The sequence below is a fragment of the Poecile atricapillus genome, chromosome 3, assembly GCF_030490865.1.
Source record: "Poecile atricapillus isolate bPoeAtr1 chromosome 3, bPoeAtr1.hap1, whole genome shotgun sequence".
Taxonomy (NCBI): domain Eukaryota; kingdom Metazoa; phylum Chordata; class Aves; order Passeriformes; family Paridae; genus Poecile; species Poecile atricapillus.
In genome coordinates, this window is record NC_081251.1 from 104,901,480 (window position 1) to 104,926,650 (window position 25,171).

The 25,171-nt window shown below is 47.5% G+C and overlaps 1 protein-coding gene across 1 annotated transcript in view; it reads right to left on the reverse strand.

The window, feature by feature from the left end:
- Window positions 1-1,194: 1,194 nt before the first annotated feature.
- LOC131577708 (TOG array regulator of axonemal microtubules protein 2-like) overlaps window positions 1,195-25,171 on the reverse strand; it is a 29,544-nt gene continuing 5,567 nt past the window's right edge. The window contains exons 3-19 of the mRNA XM_058835754.1: window positions 24,992-25,141; window positions 24,338-24,494; window positions 22,152-22,232; window positions 20,772-20,822; window positions 19,715-19,803; window positions 18,633-18,783; window positions 17,371-17,532; window positions 15,102-15,234; window positions 13,303-13,408; window positions 12,017-12,252; window positions 10,553-10,705; window positions 9,273-9,390; window positions 8,222-8,325; window positions 6,823-7,027; window positions 4,784-5,000; window positions 3,616-3,702; window positions 1,195-1,430 (exon numbers count right to left, since the gene is read on the reverse strand). Of these exons, the coding sequence (XP_058691737.1) occupies window positions 1,195-1,430; window positions 3,616-3,702; window positions 4,784-5,000; window positions 6,823-7,027; window positions 8,222-8,325; window positions 9,273-9,390; window positions 10,553-10,705; window positions 12,017-12,252; window positions 13,303-13,408; window positions 15,102-15,234; window positions 17,371-17,532; window positions 18,633-18,783; window positions 19,715-19,803; window positions 20,772-20,822; window positions 22,152-22,232; window positions 24,338-24,494; window positions 24,992-25,141 (2,436 nt within the window). The remainder of the gene's footprint in view (window positions 1,431-3,615; window positions 3,703-4,783; window positions 5,001-6,822; window positions 7,028-8,221; window positions 8,326-9,272; window positions 9,391-10,552; window positions 10,706-12,016; window positions 12,253-13,302; window positions 13,409-15,101; window positions 15,235-17,370; window positions 17,533-18,632; window positions 18,784-19,714; window positions 19,804-20,771; window positions 20,823-22,151; window positions 22,233-24,337; window positions 24,495-24,991; window positions 25,142-25,171) is intronic.

The window sequence follows — 25,171 nt, forward strand, 5'->3', positions numbered from 1 at the left end:
ATGTCACTGGGTGGCCTCGTAATGCCAAGTCATGAAAAGCAGCACAAATGACACAAAGAAAACATGGCAAAAGAGGAAGAGGAGAGGCCCAGCGAGGAAAGAATCAGCTGAGACACTGGGATATCAAGTGAACTGTACTCCCATAACCTCAGCACATCTCCTCTAGGCTAGCAGGTCCTGGTCTCACATTCTCTGCTTGTTTGTCAAATATTTCGTTTATTTAAATTTTTAAAAAACATAGCTACAAAAATAAATATAAACAATTAAAATATATCATCACAATTTAAAAATTACAATCAAAACGCATTTATTCCTATGTAGATCAAAGTATCAGAACATATGTACATCTGTAACTGTAAAGCCTAATGTAAATTTTATTCTTCAATCACTCTTCAGAGAGGCAGAAGGTTCTTCCTGAGCTCCGAGGAAAGAGGACTCTTCAGGATGGGAGGCAAGGACTTTGTGGATAAGGACACACATGAAGCATGCAGAGAAAACTTCTTGGTAAGAGAGGAGCCTGTCAGGTCTGCAAAATGGAAACACAAAGTGTAACAGAGAATGCAGTGCAAACCTAAAGCATCTGAAGCTCCATATTTCATGGGACACATTTCCTGCAAACTTCTAAATAGCTGCACAGGGAAACATGCTCCTCCCTGCAGCCACTTGAGGCAGGCCAGGGGACACCCTGCCCCACTTGCACAGAGCTACCACAGGAACAGCCTGGCCTCTGGGCTGGCCTGGGACAGCAGGGAGCCCAGAGCCCTGGGCTGTGCAGCCATGGCTCAGCTGCACATGCAGCCTCCTGCTCCTGGCCCTGCCCCACAGCTGAGCAGCCCTACAGCTACATGGGGCACTGGCAGCAGCACAGCTCATTGCAGGGGGCACATGCAGGGCAGAACTGTTCCCTGGGGGTGAGCACAGGCTCTCTAGGCTGGCACAAGACCCTGCCTCCTGCCAGAGCGGCCCAGCCCCACCCCTCACCTCTGTGTGAGGCTGAGCCCTGCTCAGCCTTCATCTTGTTCTCAATCAGGAGTTGCTTCAGGCCCCCCATGCCTTTACTAGGAAGGGCAGTGGAGACAGTGGGGGTGGATGCAAACCCTTCCTCAGGATTTCATTGTTTTTGCACAGCCAAGAACTCACATCTGGAGGTGTCCAACTCAGCTCTTCGTCAGCTTCCTGGAGAGTATCAGGCCTTCACCAGCCCAAGATGCTGGAGAGGTTTTCCCGCACATGTGGAGGCTGGCTGGCAGCACACTTCCTCAGCTTGGTGCCCATCACCTCGTAGAGGGCAGAGGCAAGCTTGCTGACCACAGTGCGGACATTGGCGCTTCGCACGGGCAGCGCCTTGTTCCCCAGGAAGGACCAGAGCACGGGCAGGGCGTAGCGCTGGACGACTTCAGGGCTCCTGGGATAAACCCATTCCACAAGCACTGCCAGGAGAGAGACACAAGCTTCTTAACCACCAACCTTAATGCAAACAAGGATCTATTTCTAAATTTTGCCTCTTGGAAGCCTCTCTGGCTAAGATCAGAGAAAGAGAACACAGTCTCCCATGAGCCAGAAATGGGCAAAGCTGCTGACCCTCCCAGAAACAGAATCACCAACTCCCCAGGATTAATTTCTCCAAACTTGTAGCTCTGGCAGACTTTGTACTTTTACTAAACTATTTTATGATCTGTTTCTGGAAGGACAATGTCTGAAATGCCAAACTGTCTTTTATTTCCATTAAGAAGTTGTCTAAACCCACAATGAAAATCTGGACATGCACCGTAGAGAGGCAATTGAGAGATCTGCAATAAAAAGGATGATTCCATTTTTGTGACCTTTGATGTCAAGTGCCAAAAGTCTAATCTGGCTCTTCCCTTTGCTCAGTGGCACACAGCAAAGGGCAGTATTAGACCACACTTCAAAACTCCAGCCCACCAGAGGTGGGTGCTGCTTGACACTTGGAGTAGAAACATCAGTGACTGGCTGGTGTCATTGGCAGAATGCTTTTGTGGCTTCCAACAAACAGCTGTTCCAAACCCCAGGGTGTCTTAGATAATGACCCAGACCCCATTGCCATGGCATCTGAGCATCTCCAGATTTTAATGGCATTTCCCCTCCCAATGTTAATGGCATTTTTCCTTACAATGCACAATGAAATGGGGAAAGAGGGAGAGAAAACTGTTACCAGGGGACTACAATTTAACCAAAACATGAGTGTTCCCTCACATTGTGAGAAATGTGAGAAATCTGAGGCATCCTCTCTGCTCGTTTTCTGAACTGAACTATATCAAACACAGAAGAAAACTGACTATCAACAGGTTCCTTGCACAGCAGATTTGGCTGAGAGATCAAAAGCTGAAAGGGCCTTGAGACCATTCTCCTTTTCTAAACAGGCAAAATGTTGTGTAGGAGCCATTTATTATACTGTGGTGGAAGAGACTTCATTTTCTCTATGCTGTTAATTCACCAGCAATCATCAACATTTCAACAGCTCCTGGAAGTACCCAAGACCAATGCTTCTAAGCGGGAAAAGGGTTATGGTATCAATTTAAAAACAGGGGTTCATTTGAGTTTAAATGCAATTAAAGACATTGGTCAGTATGGAAGTTGAGAAGAGAAAGAGCTGTGTGTTCCTACAAAATCTCAGAGAGCGCATCTGCTCTTTCTAAAGTAGCCCTAATTTATGTTTAATTCCTTCATTTGAAAAAGAGATCAAAATAACTGCAAAACTAAACTCCCTCTTCCTAAAGATCTACTTTATTCAACTGCTCTTTAACACGCCTTTGACATTCCCAATCGCTGAACATGCCCTTTTGAAATTCATAATGAAGACACAAAGTGTATTAAACCTTGCATTTAAAGATGCTGGCAGAATTAGTGGTGGATTTAGCCCCAGTTAAAGCAAGGCCATAAATCATCTTCTCTACTATATATTGAGATGATCATGTTTCCATTCCTTGTCTGTTGCTGCCATAGCAAGCTCCTCTGAGGAATCAATTAGCAGCTGCATTTGTAGCATTTTGGACAGCACTGACATAGGAAGACACTGTTTGCACTCCCTGAAATGCTCAGCCCAAGGCCACTTTGACAGCACAGGCAGGGAGCCTCAGCACTCTGCTTCTGCCCCTCTGCCCACAAAGGCTACCCTTGCACTAAATCTGTGCCTCTAATATGTGTGTTGAGTTTTGAGCTAAGCTGAGAGCCCCAGGCCCTGCAGGGTTCAGCCTCAAAACCTTCCAAGAGCAAACCAAGAATTCTGTGAGCACAAAACAAGCTGAATCCCTGAAACAGCATTTGCCACCACTTTCCCTCGAGGGTCACAGATGCCCCTGAACTTCCAAGAGAGGAGCCAGCTAGGGTATTTTTAGCCCTTCCCTTTCCTGAAGGGGGCTTCTGAGATGCCCCAGTGAGAGCTCAGCCACGAGGCCCAGCACTGCCCCTGTCTCAGATGCTGCACACCACGGCAGCAGCCAGGAAAACCTGCCCAATACACCTGCCATGGGTGTTGGGCAGGAGGGACAAGCTCAGCAGGTCCTGATTTGGAGGAGCTACTCTACTGTCTATTCACAGGCATTCCCTGTACATTCTTCCTTGGAAGACCTCTTGGCTTAGAAGGGTTGGCCATACCTGTGATACGCTCTGTGACATCCAGCAGAGCTTGGCCACTCAGTTGACTCCATCTGTGGCCAAACTCTTTCATCAGTGATACTTTATCTACAAGAGAAACACACGTTTCTGCTCACTCTTCAGAGGTCATAGGAGAAAGGACATTGGGGTGGGAAAGGGCAGGGGCGAGCCCTTATTTTATAAAATAAAGTCAATTTCTGCTGATTCTTGAATCCTTTTCTTCTTTCCTTCCAGTCTCCTAGGGAGGGTTTTTAATTCCAAAAGAAAAGCTCTCCTTGCACAACTGTAGATCCAAAGTTGTCTGCTCTACCAGGAGCTATGTTAAACATTTCACATCAGTGATCTCAAGAGTTCATTCACATGTACGCTGTGAAAAGGGTTTGCATCCCAGAGCATAAATGAATAACCCCATACTTGGAACACAGAAAGGCACTGAGTCAGGCAGTTCATGAGCTCACAGAGCAGCTGAGGTGGAGAAAGTGGAAACTGCCCTGGAAGACCTGCCTTTTTAACACTTCATTTCTCACGCATATTCCCCAGTGCAGCATTTTCAGAGCTGACATAAATCTGTGTGGCAAAGGAATTTGCAGCAGCCCTTGCCTAGGTAGCTATTTGCTACAGCCATCTTGCACCATGCAAAACAACATGTGGAACAAGGCATCATTGACACCTGGATTTCTACCTGTTATAAGGAAATGAACTTGGTGAATCAAAAGTTCTCCTTTGAAAAATGAAGCCAAAGAAGAAAGGTGGGAAATGGGCAGCTAATGCCTATAATGCAGAGCCTTCCAGGAGGCTGTTCTGCCATAGCTCTGATGGGCCTGTGCCCCTCCATGCCAACAGCAAAGCTATTCACTTGGGAAGTCAAATGGGGCCCAAGCAAACTCCAAAACCCCCTTGGCTCTGAATTCTAGCAAAGCTGTAGTCCAGGACTTCCTCTTCAGACAAGCAGCACAGAGCCAAGGTCTCCTGGGACCTTTGGGAAATGCTGATGCACATTCAACCCTGTTGGGGAACTGGTGTGTAAGGACTGCAGCTCCACAGCTTCTGGTGGATGTCAGCTGCAGCATTCCACAGACAACAAGAGCTATCAAGGCTCTCAGCATTCTCTTGTGTGGGAGAGGCAGAGATACAGCTGAGGAGAGTCCATGTCAGGGGTCAGCCTTACCTAAATGAGAAATGGATTCTTCCAGAGCTTTCACAGCTGCAGAATGAACCCCGGGATCCTTTGAGTTCAAGTTGTTTGTAATTTCTTCCACCAAATGGATGATCACCGGGCTCAAGGCATCTTCCAGGATGCCAATGATTTCTGCCAGCACGTCCAGCGCCTTCTGCTTCACCCTCTTGTGGCTGTCAGATATTCTCAGGACAAAATAATCAAAAATCTGTGGAGAGAACAAACAAAATGACAGCTGGATTACAATGTCCTTGTTTGAAGAGGGGATGTGGACATGCACACTCAGCAATGTAAAAGATGGATCTGATCCTTTTGGACAGGTCAGCACTCGCTTGCACAATTTCACTGTTTTCCTGGGGGCCACTCACTGGAGTGGTTGCACAACCTCATGCTGGTTGAAAGATTTTCATGTATTTTGCTGAGGTTTGGGTGGGGACAGAATAATTCCTATGGTGTTTCCCCCCACCTGTAAATCATAAAATTAATTTCATTTATTAATTCAAAAAGATGACCTTTGCTTTAGAAGTATGGAACCAGATATGTACAGTGCTCATTTTTCTGTACACTTGCCTCAAGTACTGAGGGCAATTTTGATATTGCCTGTCTTGGTTTAGGGCAAATTTAGGAGAAAACTTTGAGTGGGGCTTCCCCCCACCCGGGAAGCAAACCCACGTGGCCCTTTTCCCCCACCCCCCAACCGGTTCAGGAAGAGATTTCTCTGAGAGAAGTGGAAAAAACCTGTTTATTTCACAGGCACAGCACCACCCAGCACAAAAATGAATGATATCAAGTTACAAAACCTCTCGCCCTTCAGAAAAGATGACAAACTTCAGAGGGTCTTTTTCCTGTGGGTATTCGCTCTGTTATCAGTCCCTCTGGCGCTGGAAAATGCCGCTGCCCAGGCTGGGCTCCCGGTAGTCCACGGGTGCAAGCTCCCGGTGCTCCCCCAAGTCCCCAGTCCAGAGCAGGTTCGATTCGTTTCAGAAAAAGGGAAAGAAAACAGTCCAGGAAGACCTCTCTGCTCCGGCTAGTTGGAAAGCCAAGGCGATCTGTGTCTTGTTGTCTGTCTGTGCTGTAGTCAAAACTCCCGATGCGGGGGGGAGCAAGTACAGTCTCTGATAACAGACTCGGTGCTTCTTTTCCACTCACTTTCAGTCTCAGATGGAATTTTAAGAATATAAAACCTGTCTCTGGGTTAGGTGGACGAATGGGGATACAATTTAACATCATAATCAACCCAGGACATCGCCAAAACTATGGCTCGAGGAGATCTATGTTTTCTTTTCCCTGTCTCTGTCTCTGTGTCTGGAGAAGTGCAGGGCTCTGATCAACTCTTCCAGGAACCACTCCATTTGTCTAACTTAACACGTAGGCTTCTGAAATTTAATGTGCTGTACAGCTCTTCTTAGAGAGTCCCTTGACAGCCACATTATCAGGCACCATTTTCTGGAGAAAGGGAAAAAGCAGCTTCTGGGAGGAGAAGGCACAGATCTGTTCTTATTCATTTTCCTCCTTTTCCAGAGAGAAGAAAAGGACCCTCCAATAAGTTTGAGCACCGTCTTTCCCAAGAGGAATAGGGAATGGAAATGAGTAGCCAGACGTGTGCCTGTGCAAGACAAGATGAAGTTTACAAAAGTATCCTTTAAAAACATCTGGGTTTAATCCAACCCAGCCTGATACTTCTCTTCTCCATCCAAAGCCATGTTTTATTTAAGGAATAATTGCCATGCTTTCAGTGCCGCTATTCCCTTCACTTAACCCAGCTGGGAGTAGGAGACAACTGAAGCTACAGCAGCAGCAAACTCTGTCATCATCTGATGAACAGCATCAATAGGCACCTGCCCAACAAATACAGCTGGACTGAAAGAACTTGTTCTGAAGCCTGGACCCGAATGAAATTTGTCTGTGTAAGAGGGACCAGTCTGGCCCAAACTGCCAGGATGTAGTGCTAAGATACACGGAATGAACTTCACTGCTCCAGGCTTGGGAAAGGAGCTAAAGGAAAGGAACAATGAAGATACCCTACATACTTGGACAATGTTAGTGGAGATGAGCTGGGGGCGGGTTTTGCACAGCTCGAGAAGGAATGCCACTCCTTCCAGCCGTGTCTGAAACCCCTTGGCTTCCAGGAGATCGTAAAGCTTCTGGAGCGGCTCCGTTTCTTCCACAGCTGGAGGTAACGTGACCTGGGCTTTTGCACGGTGTAGGAGGCGTCCCTCAGAGGTAGACTTCACCCTGGAAAATAAAACCAAATTAGAACTTGGTGGTGGTAAGACCTTCAGTTAATGGAGAGCAAAACATCTCGAGGAGCATTCCTAATGATATGATTTCCAGCTAGAAAATCATGAGGCTCTGAAAAACAACGTGGACCTCATGACAATCATTACAGGAGACAATCTGCGAGTAACATTCTAGACAGTGCTCACTCAGGAAAACCAAGGATGAGATGTATCTGATCTACCTTCAGATGGCTTCCCAGGCACACAGGTCTCATTCCTTTGTGGGGAAAGAGAATTTAAACTTGCAAGTTTAAATGCTTCCTCATATGGGACATGTGTGTCTTATAGTAAGGAAAGTCATCACTCTGGAGAAGTACCACTACACCAGGCATGACAATCTGTAACAGTAGCTCAGATGTCCCTGAACAGATGAACAGAGGCTTATCTGAAGGAGCCAGGAAATCAGTAACAGAGATAAAAAGAGAAGGCAGACATCCCAGCACTATGCTAACTTTATGTTTGCTTCCCCAGAGACTAGATCCACAGCTTAACAAACCCACAGGGAACAATTCTCCTGCATCAACCTGTCTCTTCCATGAGCATTCCAAGATCCTAGCTATGCTACTGAGGCATGTGGTCACTCTTCTGCCACCACTGAGCATGACAGAGCTAAATAACTCTCCTCTGTTATCACAGGAGAACAGGTACAAGTGGCTCTGCCCCTGGAAGAAAGGACAGCAAGGACCAATTTCCATTGAAGCCATGAATCAGCCAGGCCAAACAACTTGCATGGAAGCTGCTTGTTTGGGGAATGGCATCTTGTTTCGTGACTGGGACTTCTCATCAAAACACCAATCTGAAAAAGACTCCTCTCTGATGAAAAAAACCAACCCTGATTGAATTTACTTGTCCCAAGTCAGGCAGCAGAGACACAGCCCTCTCCATGCCTCCACAACACTGCCCTTGCCAGTGCACTGCATCGTCTGAGCCACAACCAATGGGTGTCTTTTTGTTGCCCAATTTCTGTGGAAACCTCTCCAGAGAAGCTGTGTTCAGTGTAATGCAGAAGTAGCCAATTTTTATCATAGAGCATTTGTAGGGAATGGAAAGAATCTCTGGCACAGGTCATCTCCCCCAGAAAGAGTTTCCTGAGGAAGGACATGTAAAGCTTGTCACGTGCTTTGTCCCATCTAACAAAAGTGCTCAGTACCGTTTACTAGAAGGCAATGTGGCCTGGGGCTTCTTTGAGGAATCGCTGCTCTTCTTCACCGGCATCTTGACAGATGGGCCTTCACCCTTCTGGTTTTCCATCTCCTACAAAGACATAAAGAAACCCCATGACTCTTTAGAAAATTCAATAGGAAACTTCCTGTTTAAAACAAAAATTAGAACCTCAGGATCACGGCTACCAAGGCTTAGGGAGACATTTCCTAGCTTACAGAAGGAAACAGACCAGAGACTCAGTGATGCCAACTCTTTGTTCTCAATAGCCCAAGGCAGGTTATGGGTGCTGCCATACTGAGCAGCACTTTAAAATCCCAAATTCATTAGGCTTGAGCAGAAATGGGAATAATGCAAACTGGTAGGCAATGAGTGTTCTTAAAGGAAGCAGCAGAAAAATTTGGACTCTCTGGGGGCTGGCCCATCGTGTTGGAAGCTGATTCAACACTCGCCCTCCCTGTTCCACCACAACGTCACACTCTCTTCTATAATGTAGATAAGAAGAATAAAAAAACCCCACAAACAAACAGATGGTTTTCCACTGGACGCTGCTGAATTCACCAATCTTCCTCCAGCTCCACAGGGCTTGGCAGTAGGGCAGTATTCCCAGCAGACAGACAGTAATTGAAGTAATCAGGATTCACATGTACATCTTTTGTATATTTGGAAATTTTCCTGGCACTACTACATCCAGTGTCTATTGCATAGACTCTGTCATCTTCAGAAGCACAATTTTCACTTCATTCCTTTACTGGGGGCAGAGTCGGAGACCATGGTGAGGGGTTACACTTAAATGAAAACCCTTTTTCTCCGCTTCCCCTTTCGCCTTTGTGATATTCAAAATATTCAAAACCCCACTTTTTCCCTAAGAATATCAGTCCCTTTGTAGTCTGCAGATGAACTAGCTGAGGATTAACAGCTCATTCCCAGGAGCAAAGAGAATCAGAAGAATGAGATAAAGACTGATTAGGTATGTTTGATCTCATATTAGCAGTGGCAATCCTTGCACAAAGGAGACATTTCTCCTGCCAAGCACTTACCTTCTTCTTAATTCTTGTCACAATATCTTCCAGGTCACGGGTAGAAACAGATTGCTCCAAAAGCCTTTTAAATTTTGGATGACTTAGCATCATCTTCACCATCTCCTGTCCATAGTGCCTAAGGAACAAAGGAAGGGAAAGAAAGAAAGAAAAGTGAACAAACATAGGAAGAGTGTTAACAGAAGAGGCTGATACCTTAAACCCATCAGGTGCAATCCTTGCAGAAGAAGGCATTACCTACTCAGCAAAGAGAGACATTTACCTCCACTTGTCGCTGCACAGTGCTGTCAGCTGAACACAAGAGGCAAAAGGAGAACGTGGGGCAACAGAAAATACCATTTCATTCTGAAACTGTGTGAGTGCTTCTGTGGGATCAATGGATCCCAGGAAACAAGCAAAACACATCTGCTTGGTTGTCAGAGCCTATTAGCAGTGTCTTGCTACTATTGCACAATAATTTGCCTTTCATTGACAGGCAGGGAAGCCAGGACAAAACACCTCTTGCTTCCTATTGATTATTCTATACCGTATGTATGGACAGGGGCAACTAGTTGCTCCTGTGTTCTTGGCAGCTATTAATGGGAATTTAACCATCAAAGTAAGGGGATTTTGGTGGTTTGGGTTGTTTTTGCCACTCAGAAACCACAGTGCTCTTCGAGAACAAATTTGGAGGCCATTCAGCCACAGATAACAGCATTATATATTTGTTCAGAATAGGTTTAGATAGACTGAATACATTGTCTAAAGACCCCTGAAGTATTTCTAGGAAAATCTCAAGTTAATGAGAAATGTATATTTGGGATCCTTCAGTGATGAAAAGTAGACAACGCTTTGGCTTTGTGTGGTGCAGCTAGGGCCAAACAAAACAGTTAGTCTGGCTAATCTGAGCTCTTTTGATCTCAGTCAAGAATCCTTCAAGTCACAGAAGTTGGCAATGCTCCTTCTTGCTGGACAACCTCAGGTTACCCAGTACAGTCATTTCCCCGGGGAACCCAGAGCACTGGTCACAACACCAAGGCTGACAGAGCTCAAGAAGGGTTTGGACAATCCTCTTGGGCACATGGAGTGTCTCTTGGGGTGTCCTGCACATGGCCAGGAGATGAACTTGATGACCCTGGTGAGTCCCTTCCAACTCAGCGCATTCCGTGATTCTATGCCCCTTATCCACATGGAGAGGTATCATATTATTTCCTGTAGTTTCTACAATTTTGTAGGTTTCCTTTTTAAAGCCAGACACCAAACAGATTTCCTGTTTTAGGAAGTGAAATGAAGATCGTTACCTTGTGTCCTTGTGACAGTCCTGAGCAAGCTTCCCTGCCACCTGCGCCAGGCTCTCAGCCCTGGGTGTGTCTGCGAGCTTCGTGACTCCAATTTTCCCCATCAAGGACAGGAGGAGTTTGGCCGCACACTTCCGCACCTCAACGTAGCGGCTCCTGGGAAGAAGAGAGCAAACACTGGGACACAGGGAGAAGGAGGCACAGCAGCACAGGCCTTGGCCACAGAATGCTCCCTGTCCTTGCTGGGCAAAGGAGGCCTGGGTTCTCCCTGCAACTTTAGACACCTGTAGGAGGTTCTGTCCTCAGATAAACACAAAGTTAGCATTGTACAGAAGGACTGCCTGCAAGGAAGAGGGAGGAATTCAATCTCCCTGCATTATCTGATACTCAATTTCTTTCTCAATATTTACTCTGAGAAAGATTTAAAAAATAGATTACATATGAATAATTTAGAAATTAAAGACAACCCATGAATTAATGACAACCTATGCTGACCCACTACACAGAGCTGCAGCAGGACTGAGGCTCTTCCCACCCATTTATCCCCAAATCTGCAGACCATTGGAAAACAACTAATGCAGGGAAAACATGCTGTGGGGTGTGAGGTTGCAGAATATCCAGCAATGCTGCCTGTTCCTTCTGTGAGGCTTGGCAAGGAATACATCTGAATGTTTTATCCTACTCCAAAGCTGAGGAAGGGGTGGCAGGCAGTTCAGCCAGGTTGTTCTGTTCTAGAGACTGTCTCTTGGGAACTATCAGGCCCAGCACCAACACTTAAGGCAGCATTTGCTTCAACTGTCCCATGGCAGTCAGCCTGTGAAGGTGCCTGTAAAGTGATTCATCATCTCAAAGCTAACATGAAACATCATTCTGAACAGAAAGTAAAGCTATAATTGTCCCTCTTCCCACAAAAGCACAAGGCTCTATCCTTAGCCTTTGCGGGCACTATCCTTTTCCCACAGTTCACCAGTTCTGGGAAGCTCTGACAGGCTGGGAGAATTCCAGGAAGCAGCAGGAAGCTGAGTCAGAGGAGGTTTAGGTTGGATATCAGGAAAAGGTTTTTCACCCAGAGGGTGGTTGAGCACTGGAACAGGCTCCCCAGGGCAGTGGTCATAGCACCAAGCCTGACAGAGTTGAAGAAGCATTTTAACAACAATGTCAGGCACTTGGTGTGATCCTTGGGGTGTTCTGTGCAAGGCCAGGAGCTGACCTCGATGCTCCTGATGGGCCCCTTCCAACTCCCCATATTCTACAGCTCTGTGATTCTGTGAACTAATAGGCTGTAGGAGGGCAGAAACAGGTGACAAGAGGAAAGAAGTGAGGTTGATGGGAGAATGAAGTCACTGACTTCACAGAAGATACAGGATGCAGGAGCCTTCCCTCCCACCATTCCCATTCTGTCTCTCATCCCTTCCCCCATGCACACATCAGAAGGTGAAGAAGATCACTAAAAGAAGAAGAACCTACTTGGCTCCCCTGTCCATGAGAGCAGCCAGTGCTCGTGCAGGAGTCACGTTCTCCACCATGATCCCCAGGGTCTGATTGGCTGCTTTCTCAAGAAACTCTGGGGAATTCCAAACCATCTGGAGCAGGACCCGAGCAACCTCATCCACCACGGAGTCCATGTCCTTCTTCAAGGCTGCAAAGAGCTCTCCAAGAGTGACGATTGCAGCGTAGGACACCTTGGAGCGGAGGTTGCTCACCTGGGGAAGTGATGAGAGAGACATAAGAATCACCTTGAAAAGAAAACCAGTGGCCTTAGACAAAAGTCCCAGGAAAGAAATTGCTAAATGCCAAAAGAAGGGAGCAGAGCCTGTGTGAAACCAAGTCACAGTCTTCTCATTCTGGCCTGAGAAAGCATAAGAATCCAAACAGTCCTTGGTAAAGGACAACAATCTTTATAGGTGGTGTTTAGGAAAACAGTCAGAGGCTGATGTTACACTTAACCAATGATGGTAGATGTGTTGCTGTAATGACCAATGAGAGTTTTACCTCTCAGGATTTCTCTAACATGTCTATAAAAGAAGATCAAGAATAGTAAACTTTGCTCTCCTGTTCAATGCACCAGAGTCTGTGTCGTGCTTCTTGCCGTCCCCAGTACAGCGACACACATCCCACTGTGTCCAGGGGAAGATGAAAGCACAATAAGAGCAGGAGAGCACAAGCACAGAAAAGCACTTACTCTGGCACCAGTTTCTGGCCTCAGACCTGCTGACTGCAGGCCTAGAAAAAACTTATTTCACTTAACACTTCCATAATGTCCACTACCTTTATTTTAGGCCCTTTTACTTGAAAAACAAACAAATTAAAGCAAGAGCTTCTTGAAACCGTAAAGGCCCAAGTCATAACAACAAAGGAGTCATGTGCTCTACTCCAAAAAAGCAACACCAGCAGTCGAAGGACTCAGACCAGAAACAGAAAGCACAGACACAAGTCTACAGAAAATTCCAGTCTTGAATTACAGCTCTAGCAGAGGTTAGGACTCTGGAAAATAATGTAATTAGTATCTCAGTTTGTGCATTTGCACCTTGCATTACAATGACACCTCACTCAAAGATGAGTGTCAGACAGTCAAACTACCAGGAAATACAGCTACATGCACACACAGATCCTAGCTGACAGACATTAGAAATACAAGGTCTGAAAACAGAAATGAAGGCAATCCCTGAGCATACATGGAGATGAACATGCACATATCTACTCTACACACCATGTATGAGGTTACAGGGGACAATTCAGAAGAATGTTCTCACCTCGCTGGTAACTGCCAGGCAAACGTCACGAAGTCTACAAAGCACGACTTCTGAATGGGACCCAGCCAGCTGTCCGATGCTGGAGAGCGCCTTCTCCTTCAGCTCCCTGAAAGGCAAGTCCCAAAAATTTTGGTTTTTATCTCCACCCAAGAATTAGGCAGCACCCTCTGAAATGACCAGGCTGGCAGCTCAGTGGGACCTCAGTGGAAGGTGCTTTTCAAGGAGCACTTCAGGAAATTGTGGAACTCATGGCCACAGGATGCTGTGGCTGTCAAAAGCATACACAAATCCAAGAGGCAAAGAGAGGGGTTTCAGAGTCTTCATTTGTGGTCGTTTTACAAGACAGCCTTTCTGAAACCTCTGGCCCATGAAGTCCGTGTTTCACTGCTTCTTAGAAGCTGTGAGACCGGACCAGGCAGCTGTTTCCTGTCACCTCCCTGTTTCTGTCCCTGAGACACAGTCCCATGGGGCTGTTACTGGGTCATTTTCCTTCTTTACCAGCCCCAGCAGGCAGTTCAGCAGTAAGAGACTGCACTGGCACTCTGGAGCTGACTTTCCACTCTGCAATCCAGGCCTGTCTCTCACCCACTCCACTCCTCCTCCACATTGCCCAAAAAAGCAGCAGGATGTCCCAGAAGATTCCACACCTGGGCAAGAACAGCTAAAACTCTGGAAAAACCCACTACCTAAAACAACCCCCACAACAGCAACATGTTATTGAAAAAATGCAAACAACTCCATCTCCCAGCACCTGCTTTGTGCAGGCCCTCAGCTACAGGAAGGTTTGTGAGGCATCAGGGCTGCAGCACAGGGCTGGTGATTGATCCCACAGGAACCCCTGAGTGTCACCCAGACCCCCCCACACCTCCAGAGGCTCTCTGTACCTCACAGAGCACCAAGGAGAAATGGGGAAGAGAAAGCAGAAGAGAAAGGGCAAAGCAAAGGTGACTTCACAAGGAGATGCATTGTGGCAGATTTTTCATGTTTATCCCTGTGTGAATGGAGTCCTTCTCCCCGTGTGAACGAAGCATCCACCAGTGAGTGGATGCTAACCCAGACATCAAAAAGACAACCAATAGCACCTAACATTTGTTGCATTAGCACCTCTGGGCCTCTTTCTGTCTGTGTCAAATTTTGGGACACGATGTGAGTTTTAACCAAGTATCTCAGACTCATATGATGCAATGAGAAGGAAAAAGTTGAATTCCAAAAGATTCCTAGAGGATTATATTTCTTTTTCCTTCTCTTCTGCCATGAGACCTTCAGGAGTAATGACAGGCTGAGGGATTTGAAAGCACAAGTCAGGCCATTTCTCAGAAAGAGGAACTCCCTGGAGCTGCTTCTGGCATTCAAATGCAGGAGGTCCCAGGGAGACCCTGTCACCTGCCATTGCTGTCAGCAGTGGGACCAAAGAAAAGAAATCTTACTCAGTCCCACTGGGCCAGTGCCCCAAGGCACCCAAATCTCTACACTCAAAAGTGCTGCCATCCTGCTTCTGCCTTCAGCCAGCAAATAATCTTGGCCCACAGCTTTCTCTCTTCCCTCAAGATTGCCTTTGCAGCTCCATGGAGCAGCAGGCAAAGCGAGCAAACAGCAGGGACCTGCTACAGCTGGAGCACTGCTGCAGACCAAGGCCAAGAAAAGGCTGCTGTCAAATCTTTATCCTCCCATGGCTCTGCAGTGGTTTCACTGGTGCCCCTTGGCCCTCTGGGCTGTCGGGGCTCAGAGGCACTAGCAAGATACACTTCTGAGCTACCTTAACGCTGAGAGGGAGACAGAGTGAACGGGGCCTTTCTTACCAGTCATCGCTGCCCAGCAAGGAGAGTGCCTTGAGCAAGGCCTGCTGTGGGTCACAAGAGGCTGTGTCCTTCTGCCTGTTCCCACGCAGCGGCTCCTCTCGACGCTTGGCACCAGAGGCCGTCTGCGAGGTCACTGTGAGGAGAGGGTCAGCCATGAGCGCTGCAGCCCCGGGCAAGGCACCCCGCCATGGAGCGGCCTGCAGCCCCATCTCCCAGCCAGGCTTCCATGTGGGACAAAGTGGCACTGGGTCAGACACTTCCCTGCTGCCTGGCTCCTTGGGCTGCTTGCTTTCTCCCAGCCCCCCCAGCTGGGCACAGCTCCAGGCTAAACCTGACAGCTGCCCACACAGTGCCAGCTCCCAAGTGCCACAGCTACCACAGGCAGCAGCAGCTTCCTGAGGCCGCAGAGCTCCCACTGCCTGCCAGACAGCGCCCACCAGCAGGACTTGCTACCCCAGGAGGGAACCCCTCAGCTGCCTCTCTTGTCTCAGCACCCTGATTTCCCCCAGCCCTGACGACAGAGGCACTCTGCAACTCCCTGAGGAAAGACCTGCAGCTGCCTCGCCACAGCACCAAGCCAAGCCTGAACAACCCAGCCCTGCTGGGCCCGGCTGAATCCCCACGGAGCAGCTACCAGGGAGCAGCGATAGCTGACCCTTCACTCCTGACAGCGCCTCTCTTCCCATTGCCTTCAAATCTTCTAGACAGCAGGCACCTGACTGCACATACATTGTAGCCTACTGTTGGCCAGGGAGTACTTTATGGATTTTGTTCTTTCCATGCATCATGAGTCTTTGCTCTTTCAGAGGTACACACACGCTGTATTTCAAAGATGCTGAAGTGAAATTTGTTTGTCATCAAATGGATGTGTTTGTGAACTCAGCAGTGCCTAAGCCTTCATTTGTGGAAAAATGCCATTTCCAGTTTAGACAGTTGATATAAAAGCCTTCCAAATGCAAACTGAGGATAAAAATGTGCAAATACAGCTGCAAATTGTTGCCACACACATGCTCTTGATAATCAGGTGTCCTGGCTTTGCCTTAATTGAATTTTTTGGTACCGAAAAAAATGTACAAGGTATGAGAAAAATCAGATGATAAATGTGTTTCTTATGAAACCCAATTGTCATCAAAAGCACTGTGCATCCAAAATTTCATGTTGTGCACTCAAAAGATCATTTCCTAATGTGTGGGTGAAAACATCTGAGCTCTCTAAAATGATGGAGTATAAACACTCAATAGAATCTAGATGAACTTCTCTAGACTCTGTAGGGTTTCTGTGCTACCTTGCATGTTCTCACAAAGTATACCATAACATCAAAAATATTCAGATGGGGACTAATATGGATGTCACTCATGTACCCCAGACACTGACATCAGTGATGTCACTGCAGAAGTGTGTAGACATACACATCTAGATTCACTATGAATGGAGAGCCACATCAGGCTAGTTCTGGTCAATTCTCAACATGGAAGTAGCATCTCTAGAAAGGAGCATTCCAAGTAACATTCCTAGCTCCTTTCTTCTTATCTCATCCTACCTGGAATGCTAGCACAGGCACTCTACCCACAAGGGAGAGACAAGAGCCACTAGGGACTATCTGCTGGGTATTTACTGCAGGCAGCAAACAGCCTGGGAGCACCAGGCAGCCCCTCCTGGCTGTCACCTGCTACATACGGCCACTGTATTTGGCTGGGGTGACACAGGAGGCACTGCTTGTTCCCTCTTGGCATTGCAGGCTGTGGGATGGCAGCAGTGAGGAGCCATTAGGCACTTCTGGGAGCAGCAGCACGACTGCACCAAGCTGCTGACTGCCATGCAGAGACAGCCCTTGCTGGGATAGCAGGAAAGCTGTCTGCAGAGCCGGACAGCAGCACAGGCAGAGGGATGAGATGGTGAGTGGACAACTGATCGTGGTGGTACTCATAGCTGCCCAGTGAGCACACCCTGGCACACTGCCCCACAGCTCATCCCTGCAGTTACAGCTGCCTCCTGCACCAGTGCTGTGGTTTGGATTATCAGGAGGGGCAAAAGCCAGAGCTTAGGCCTTTACCACGACTTTATTCAGCTCCACTTTCCAATGGATCTCTAAGAACCAACTGCTCCACTACTGCAGAGCTGGACTAACTCAGAAGTACATTTGCTGTTCATTCTCAGGACAGGCTATGGACCCAAGATCCCAGCTGTGCTGGGTGAGGCAGGTGGCAGTTTGTGCTCCTTGGGCAAGGAAAAACCTGGGTAAGAAAAAGCTGCCTCAGAGCAGGCTTACCTGAGGAGTTGCGTGGGAAGCTGCCATCCCCATGGATGGTGGGCATATTGGGCAGTGAGGGCACGTTGTCCTGCTTCCTCAAGACCTTCTTCTTCAAGGCACTACCAGGGTGTTTTCTCTGCACACTGGAAGCTGTGCCATTGACAGGCGGTAGGCTAAAGCCTGTGGGGAGACCAGAGAGGAGCTTGTAAGTGGAGGCTGCTGCACAGGGTGACGATGGAAAGGGCCAGAAAACTTGCTGGACTTGGGTAACATCTCTTTGTTATCCCAAAGAACTTCAAGTATAAAACTGGCATGCTAACATGGCACAGTGATTTCAGAATCACAGAATCCTAGAAGAGTTTGGCTTGGAAGGCACCTCTGAGCACCATCTAGTCCAACCCCTGTGAGCAGGGACATCTTCATCTAGATGAGATTGCTCAGAGCCCCATGTAAATTGGATTTGAACACCTTCAAGAATGGATCAACAGCAGCTTCTCTGAGCAAACCCTTCCAGTGCTTCATCCCCTTCATATTAAAAATATTCCCCCTAGAATCTAATCTGAATCAGCCCTCTTCTAGTTTAAAACCAAATTCCAGTGATGCTTCCCTTAAGAAAGAAGGAAAACCCAGTATTGCTTTGCTTTTGTTTTCCTGTTTCAGGGTCGGGCTGGGGAAGTTACCAAATGAAAGTGCAGATAGCCTTGCGTGATGCCCTCGGGCTGAGTGCTGCCTCCTAAGGTCCCTGCTGCCACCCTGGGGGCAGCACACACAGCACTGCAGTCAGAGCCCCTCAGCCAGGATTCAGTCAGGAATGCTGCTTGCTCCTGGGGCGACAACAGAAGCACTGGCTCAGGGCTTCAGCACAGCTCTACAGTGCCAGCTCCTCAGCAGGCTGTGGCAGCAGAAGAAACTCTGGTGTTTTCATTAGAAGCAGTTGAATTTTGTTTCTTCTCAATTCCACCATGGCTGAGAAGCATTCTTCTGGATTCCCCTGCCCTGGAGGCTGCTCTCCAGGAGAGAGTCTGAAGCCCCAGTCAACTTTACAAGACAAAATTCTCTACTCTGAAAGACTTTGGAGATGAAGGTGGGAAGCTGATATTCTGTTACTGAGTCAGTGAGGCCATGGGCATGACTCTTCCTGCCTCTGTATTTTTTGGGGGGGAAGGGAAAGAACTCCTCTTCAAGCTTCCACTCAGATGCAAGCAGAACAGCCTGACTGCAGCAACGCGCAAAGGGCAAGCAAGTGGTCAAAAAGGACCACAGGTGTAGTCTGCACTTACTTGCTTCTTCTGCATCCCCAGTGTCAACTGTCTGTGGAGGCAGCTGCAAGGATGTTTCTGTTTGCCTCCTTCTCTTGAGCTCCTTCTCAAACAGCTCCATTTTCTTCCGCTCTAAGTTCTTCTGAGCCAACTTGCACAATGAAAGACAGATCTAGTTGCAAAGGAAATACATCACAGGTGTAAGCAGAGACACCCAAACCAGACACAACATCTCATCAGGAGTACAGGGTCCATAGAGTGACACAGTCTTTAATGCATATTCATATTCATTCCAAGTGTTTCAGAAGAATGTCTTCTACCCTCATCTTGCCAATTACACACAGGGAGGTGGAAGACTTTAGGGCCACAACCTTACACTGCTCCAACTGCAACCTATGACAGGAAGCCCTGCTTGAAGCACCAAAGTCATACGAGTGCTCCAAGACAGGTGAAGAGCTCACATGACCAGTGAGCAGGCAGTTCAGTTCCTACAGGCCATGGCAGCAGAATAAAAATCATGTGCAATACGCAGCAAGAAGGGGTAATTAGCTCTTGCTTAACATTTATGGCCAGGAATGGCAGCTGTTTCTCACTTCCTGGCTTCTGAAGAGCTCAGCTCTGAAGGTCTCTGAAGGACCTCAAGCAAAGGACTCATATGAAAACAATTTGCCGAAATACTGATATTAATGAGCAGAAAAACTGAGAAAGAGAGGGCTGTGAGATACAACCAGAAAGGTTACCACGAAAAATCAAACTCTCATTTTATTTTTCAGCCTTGCTTACGCTTAACATTACACTCCTTGCTTCTCTGCTTCCGAGGGTGCAATTTGCACACATTCACTGGTCTGCAGCTTGCTCTGCCATTCAGAACTTCTCAAAAATGGCCCTGGCACCTAAAGAATGCTTCTGGCATGACCTTAGCACCGTCTCCAAATCACTGACCTTTTCACCACTAGTAAAAGCCACACAATTGCTCTTTAAAAAGCAAATATATTCCAAGAAGAATCCCCGTCCCTCAGGAATGGATGATTATGATTATCAGTGACATTTTGGGCCAAGCAGTAAGGAAAGGAAGTCTGCTTAGCCCTGTCTTTAACCCTTACCTTTCCAGAGCTGTCCCTCAGGTCTTCGTCACTCATAACACCAGGACTGGTGGGATGATCTGTCCCCTTGGCTTGGCTCAGTGGGAGGCCTGGGAATGGAAGGAAAGGTTGGTGTAAATCTCTGGCAGACTTCAATCCCTCAAAAACACCATGCTGGGGAACAGGCAAGAAAGATTCCAGATTGCAGAGGTCTCAGAAAACACAGGGATTGTGTATAGAAACCTCCTGCTCCTTAACTGGAAATTTCACAAGGACTTTCCCACAAAGGAGGTTTCCCTATTGTTGATATATTTTATATATTAGTAAAAGCCTGTATGCACAAACCAGCCTTTGAAATAAGTCATGATATTAAGGGCTAAAGTCCTTGAAACCTTCCTGCAGAAGAGAGAGTAAAGCAAAACAATATCCTTGTGTGTAAGAGAAAAAATGTAAACTGTGTGTTAGCCAATAGTAGCTTGCCTTGCCCGCAGACCCTGTAAAACCCTATAAAAGGTGTGCTAAAGATAGAAATAAGCGGCATTCACAATTACTTCTGTGAAGACTGGTGAATAGCTGGCGGTCTCTCAATACCCTATTTCTCCCAGTGCAGCACCAGACAATGTCCAAGCATCCCCTTTACATCTCAAAGGGTTCAGCTCAGAAAGTGCCCCAAGGAAAGGTTTTCTCCTTCAAAGGCAGGAAGCAGGACTGGGAACATTTCCCATTTCATGCTCAATCCCTGCTTTTTCTCTACTAACTGTGACACTGGAAATGCTTCAGGGAGATAAAGGGTATGTGCTGGATGGAGAGGAATGTTTCTTTTTCCTGCACTGCATTTCCACAGCCGCAAGGTACCACTCCAGCTCCAGTCACTCAGCACTTCACACTGGAGGACTTTTCACTGCACCACCAGAGCAAACTCACAGTGACTGGGCTCTTCAGGAGCCCACTGAGCCCATCAAGGAATTGAAAACAATTTAAAGAAATTTTGAAAAGAATTATTTTTAAACCAAGGTTTCAAAGTATCATTCCTGTGTCAAAATTCTTAAGGTCATTTGAGGACAGACATGCCCTGTACCAACCTCCTTCTTCAGAGTCGTCATCTTCACTTCTGCAGCTGGGTGTGGACCTTGAGAAAATGGAAAACAAAAGAACAGATGAGGAGGAAGAAAAAGAAGGAAGGAAATGCATGTAGCATGAAAGGAGGCAACCCTTCTCAGCATGGTCACTCTGATGAAGGAGGAAATGCAACACAGAAACTAAACAAGATGCAAAGCTGATTCATTGTCCTTAAGCTCTCAGTTGCTGGAGTCAGACAGAGCTGGCCAAGCTCCAGCTGAAACACAGCAGTCATTCTTCAACTTGCATCATAACCCCCCAATTCTGCTGTCTCTCCTTTTGGAGCCAAGTGGCTCCTACAGCCTCTCTGAAGCAGCAAGAGCTGCTGAGCTGGGACACGAGACTCTATGGAGGGCAGCTCCTTTTGTACTGCTGCCGAAGCTGGACTTTGCCTGTTTGTGCCTTACACTGGTGACAGTCTCATGCTCCATGTGGTCAGAGCACTGCTGTCTCCTGAGAATGATATTACACCTCCTTGATCTTTCAAGAAAAAAAAGGCTTTTTCACTCGCAGCTGCTATGGAAGGATATTCAGATTGCACTTTAAAAGCCCTACAGAAGATTTTCAATGTAAGTGATAGTTCTGTGATTTTTCCTTCATTATTGTTATCACTCAGATAAGCTTGACAGCTACATTTTCTCACACTTTTCCAAACCAATATCTTTCCATCAGTTATAGTCCTATTACTCTTCTCTAGCAACTTTTTTTTTTTTATTTTAAACCCTCACCGAAATATTAAATGTTGATCAGATTATACCCATAACACCCCAAAACTTCTCTGGGATCTCATTTCACAGTGAGGGTCCAGGCACAGAAAAGTTACATCTGACATTTACAGAAGCAACACCCAAATATGCAGACACCTCTAAAGTAGCCAGTATTTACCCAAACATGTTAATGTGGCTGCAGAAGTCGACAATGAAGGATCACAGTATTCAAAGATCTGCAGCATCCAAACCCATGCAATACAGTTCCCAAATGACACCACAAACATTACAGAGGGAATCAATAGCCAGGTCCAGAAGAGGACGAGTCTTGAGGAGCTTTTCAGTCCTGCCTCCTCTTCCCCACCAGCACCTCTGCTCTTGGGCCATATGGTGGTGGGTTTGACATTGGGCTGGATCACCAGAGATAGGGCCAAAGGCTGAATACACAGAGGTTTGCCTAAATACATGGGAGAGCTGACTGTGCAAAATAACCTCACGAGATGGGAAGAGTGAGGTGAACAGCACACTGGAGCAGCAGACACCTTGGCTTACCTCATCTCCTGGGACTCTTGGACATCCAGCTGCAGAGAGCTTTTCAGAGACCCTGCAGCACTGCCAACATCGGGACTTACTGCCCTGCGTATCTGGGGGATCAGAGGGAGACCCAATGACTCCTTCTTCACATCCCCTCCAGTAGGATACAGCAAGGAAGCCTGCAAAGAGTAGAAAAGAGTGCTCACTTTACTCATCCAGTCTTGCCCCCATGCATGCCCCAAGACATTTAGCTATGGACTTCACTGGGACCTGGCAGGAAAAGACAAGTCAGACTGATGGAGCAGCTTGGCCCAGGATGGAGAATGGTGCCCTAGGACAGGCAGGTGGTGAGGGAGAGATCGTGTCACACATTTACCACCTCTCCCCTCATGCTCACTTTCATACAAATGTGGCTACATTCCCAGCTGGCATCCACATGTTTGACATCAAGATGTGCTCCACAAACAGTGCCTCCACTGGACTTTTGGATGTATGGGAAGGTGTTTAGATCCCTATTCTCTCCCTGCCCCTAAAGCACCTAACAACCACTGCTGATTTCCAGCCACATCTCCACAAAGCCATTCTACAGGTTGGCAAAACCTGCTTTTCTCAAGCCCATCATTCCTTCTGCTGCTGCCCTTCCCTCCTACAGCTCCCCAGCAGCCTTTGAGGCCAGATGCTGCTGAGCTCTCAGGATGCTCAGAGCTCTCCAGCTCCCACACATCCAGCATCTCCGGCTCACTGGCATTTAGGAAGTTCAGCAGAGCTCCCTGATCTGCGGCTCTCTGGAAGGTCTCTGCCTGCCCAAGTTGCTCCAGAGCGCCCATGCCATGACCAGGAAGGGGGGTGGAGGAAGCAGGGACAGATGCACACTCTTCCTTAGTATCCCATCATTTCTGGCACAGCTAAAAAGCCAAATCAGGACCTGTTCAGAATTCAGTAAAAACATCAGTTCCTGTCAGGGATACACAGGGCCCTTTCTCAGCACGGCTGAGACCAAGTACCCAAGCCTTTGACTGGACATTCAGTCTGCCAAAGCTCTTGTCCATCTGCCTCCTCCTGCACCCCATGGCAAACCCAAAACAACTGCAGCTCCTGGTCCTGCTGCAAAGCTAATGGTGTGGCTGGGCTCTGGGCTGTTCTCCCCATGGCCACCTCCCACCCCTTCCCTATGGACAAAGCCACGCCAGAGCACACAGCTGCCCAGAAGCTGATGAAGTCTAGAAACAACATCAGAGACAACTGTGCAGAAGGCCATGGCTGTACAACTCAAAAGCTGAGACAACCTGGAACTGACTGTGCAGGACTGCCTGTTCCAGCAAACACCTTTTTCCATCCAAACCAGACACACTTGAGAGAAAACACCACCAAGACATAGAGATGCTCCACAGATACCCCTCGGTTACTAAACGTAGGAGGATTGCTTGACCAGAGTGGACAACTTTACGTGCTCTGACTGCTTCTGGGCATTTTCTCAGCCACAAGACAGAGGAGGAACCACGGCATAGCCCAGAAACCATTCAAAGGCCTCTCCTGCTCTTGAGAGACGCTGAGGACATGAAGTCTGCACCACACACCCATTGCAAAGACATGCTGACCTGCAGTGTCCAGCTGAGCTCTTCCTTGGCTCAGCAGCTTCCCTGGGATCACACCACAGACAAAGCTCTCTGAGCTCTGTCTACAGCACAGAAACTGAAAATCTCCCACACATGACTTAGCTTGGTCTCCTTACCTTACGTCCTTTTCCCTCTGAACTCAGCTCCTGGTTTTTTCTGCTGTCGTCATTGTCATAGCCAGTGCCAATTTTCCCGGTCCCCTGCTCTCCGTGGCACATCTTGCTTGTCTTGGAAGAGCTCTTCGGGATAGGAGGCAATGGCATGGATGGAAGGAGCATAGAGGGATTTGCCAGAGAAATCCTCTTGGCAAGAGGGTAGCCAGTAAGTCCTGCAAAGTGGAGACACAAAATATAACACAGGTTGCAATGAAAACCTAATGCATCTGGAGCTCCATATTTCATGGGACAGACTTGCTGCAGACTTCTAAATAGCTGCACAGGGAAACATGCTCCTGCCTGCAGCCATTTGAGGCAGGCCAGGGGACACCCTGCCCGACTTGCACACAGCACGTCTCTATTGGAAAAATTAATCGCCCTGGGATTTTGGACGTAATTGCAAAATGGCATGAAGGTGATGACTTTGGTCTCATGGACAAAGAGCAACAGGAACAAGTGAGAGGTGCTGAAGAAGCTCTCACAAAAAGGAGTACAAGTGTAGACACCACTTACTTCCTTCTGCTGCATCCCTGGGGTCAACTACCAGTGGAGGCAGCTGCTTTCCTTTGAATGCTTCCCTTTGTGTCCTTTTCTTCATCTCTTCATCACAAAGCTCCTCAACCTTCCACTCTAAGTTCTCCTGAGCCAACTTGCACAATGCAGCACGGATCTAGTTGCAAAGGAAAGACATCACAGATGTAAGCAGAGACACCCAAACCAGACACAACATCTCATCAGGAACACAGGGTCCACAGAGTGCCACAGTCTTTAATGCATATTCATATTCATTCCAAGTGTTTCAGAAGAATGTCTTCTACCCTCATCTTGCCAATTACACACAGGGAGGTGGAAGACTTTAGGGCCACAACCTTACACTGCTCCAACTGCAACCTATGACAGGAAGCCCTGCTTGAAGCACCAAAGTCATACGAGTGCTCCAGGACAGGTGAAGAGCTCACATGACCAGGGAGCAGGCAGTTCAGTTCCTACAGGCCATGGCAGCAGAATAAAAACCATGTGCAATAAATACGCAGCAAGGAGGTGTAATTGCTCTTGCTTAACATTCATGGCCAGGAATGGCAGCTGTTTCTCACTTTCTGGCTTCTGAAGGACTCAGCTCTGAAGGACCCCAAAGGAAGTCTGCTCATCCATGTCTTTATCCCTTACCTTTCCAAAGCCATCCCTCAGGTCTTTGTCTCTTGTAAGACCAGGACTGGTGGGATGATCCGTCTCCTTGGTCTGGCACAGTGGAAGGCCTGGTAATGGAAGCAAATGTTCATGTAAATCTCTGGCAGACTTCAAGCCCTCAAAAACACCCTGATGGGCAACAGGCAAAACAGGTTCCAG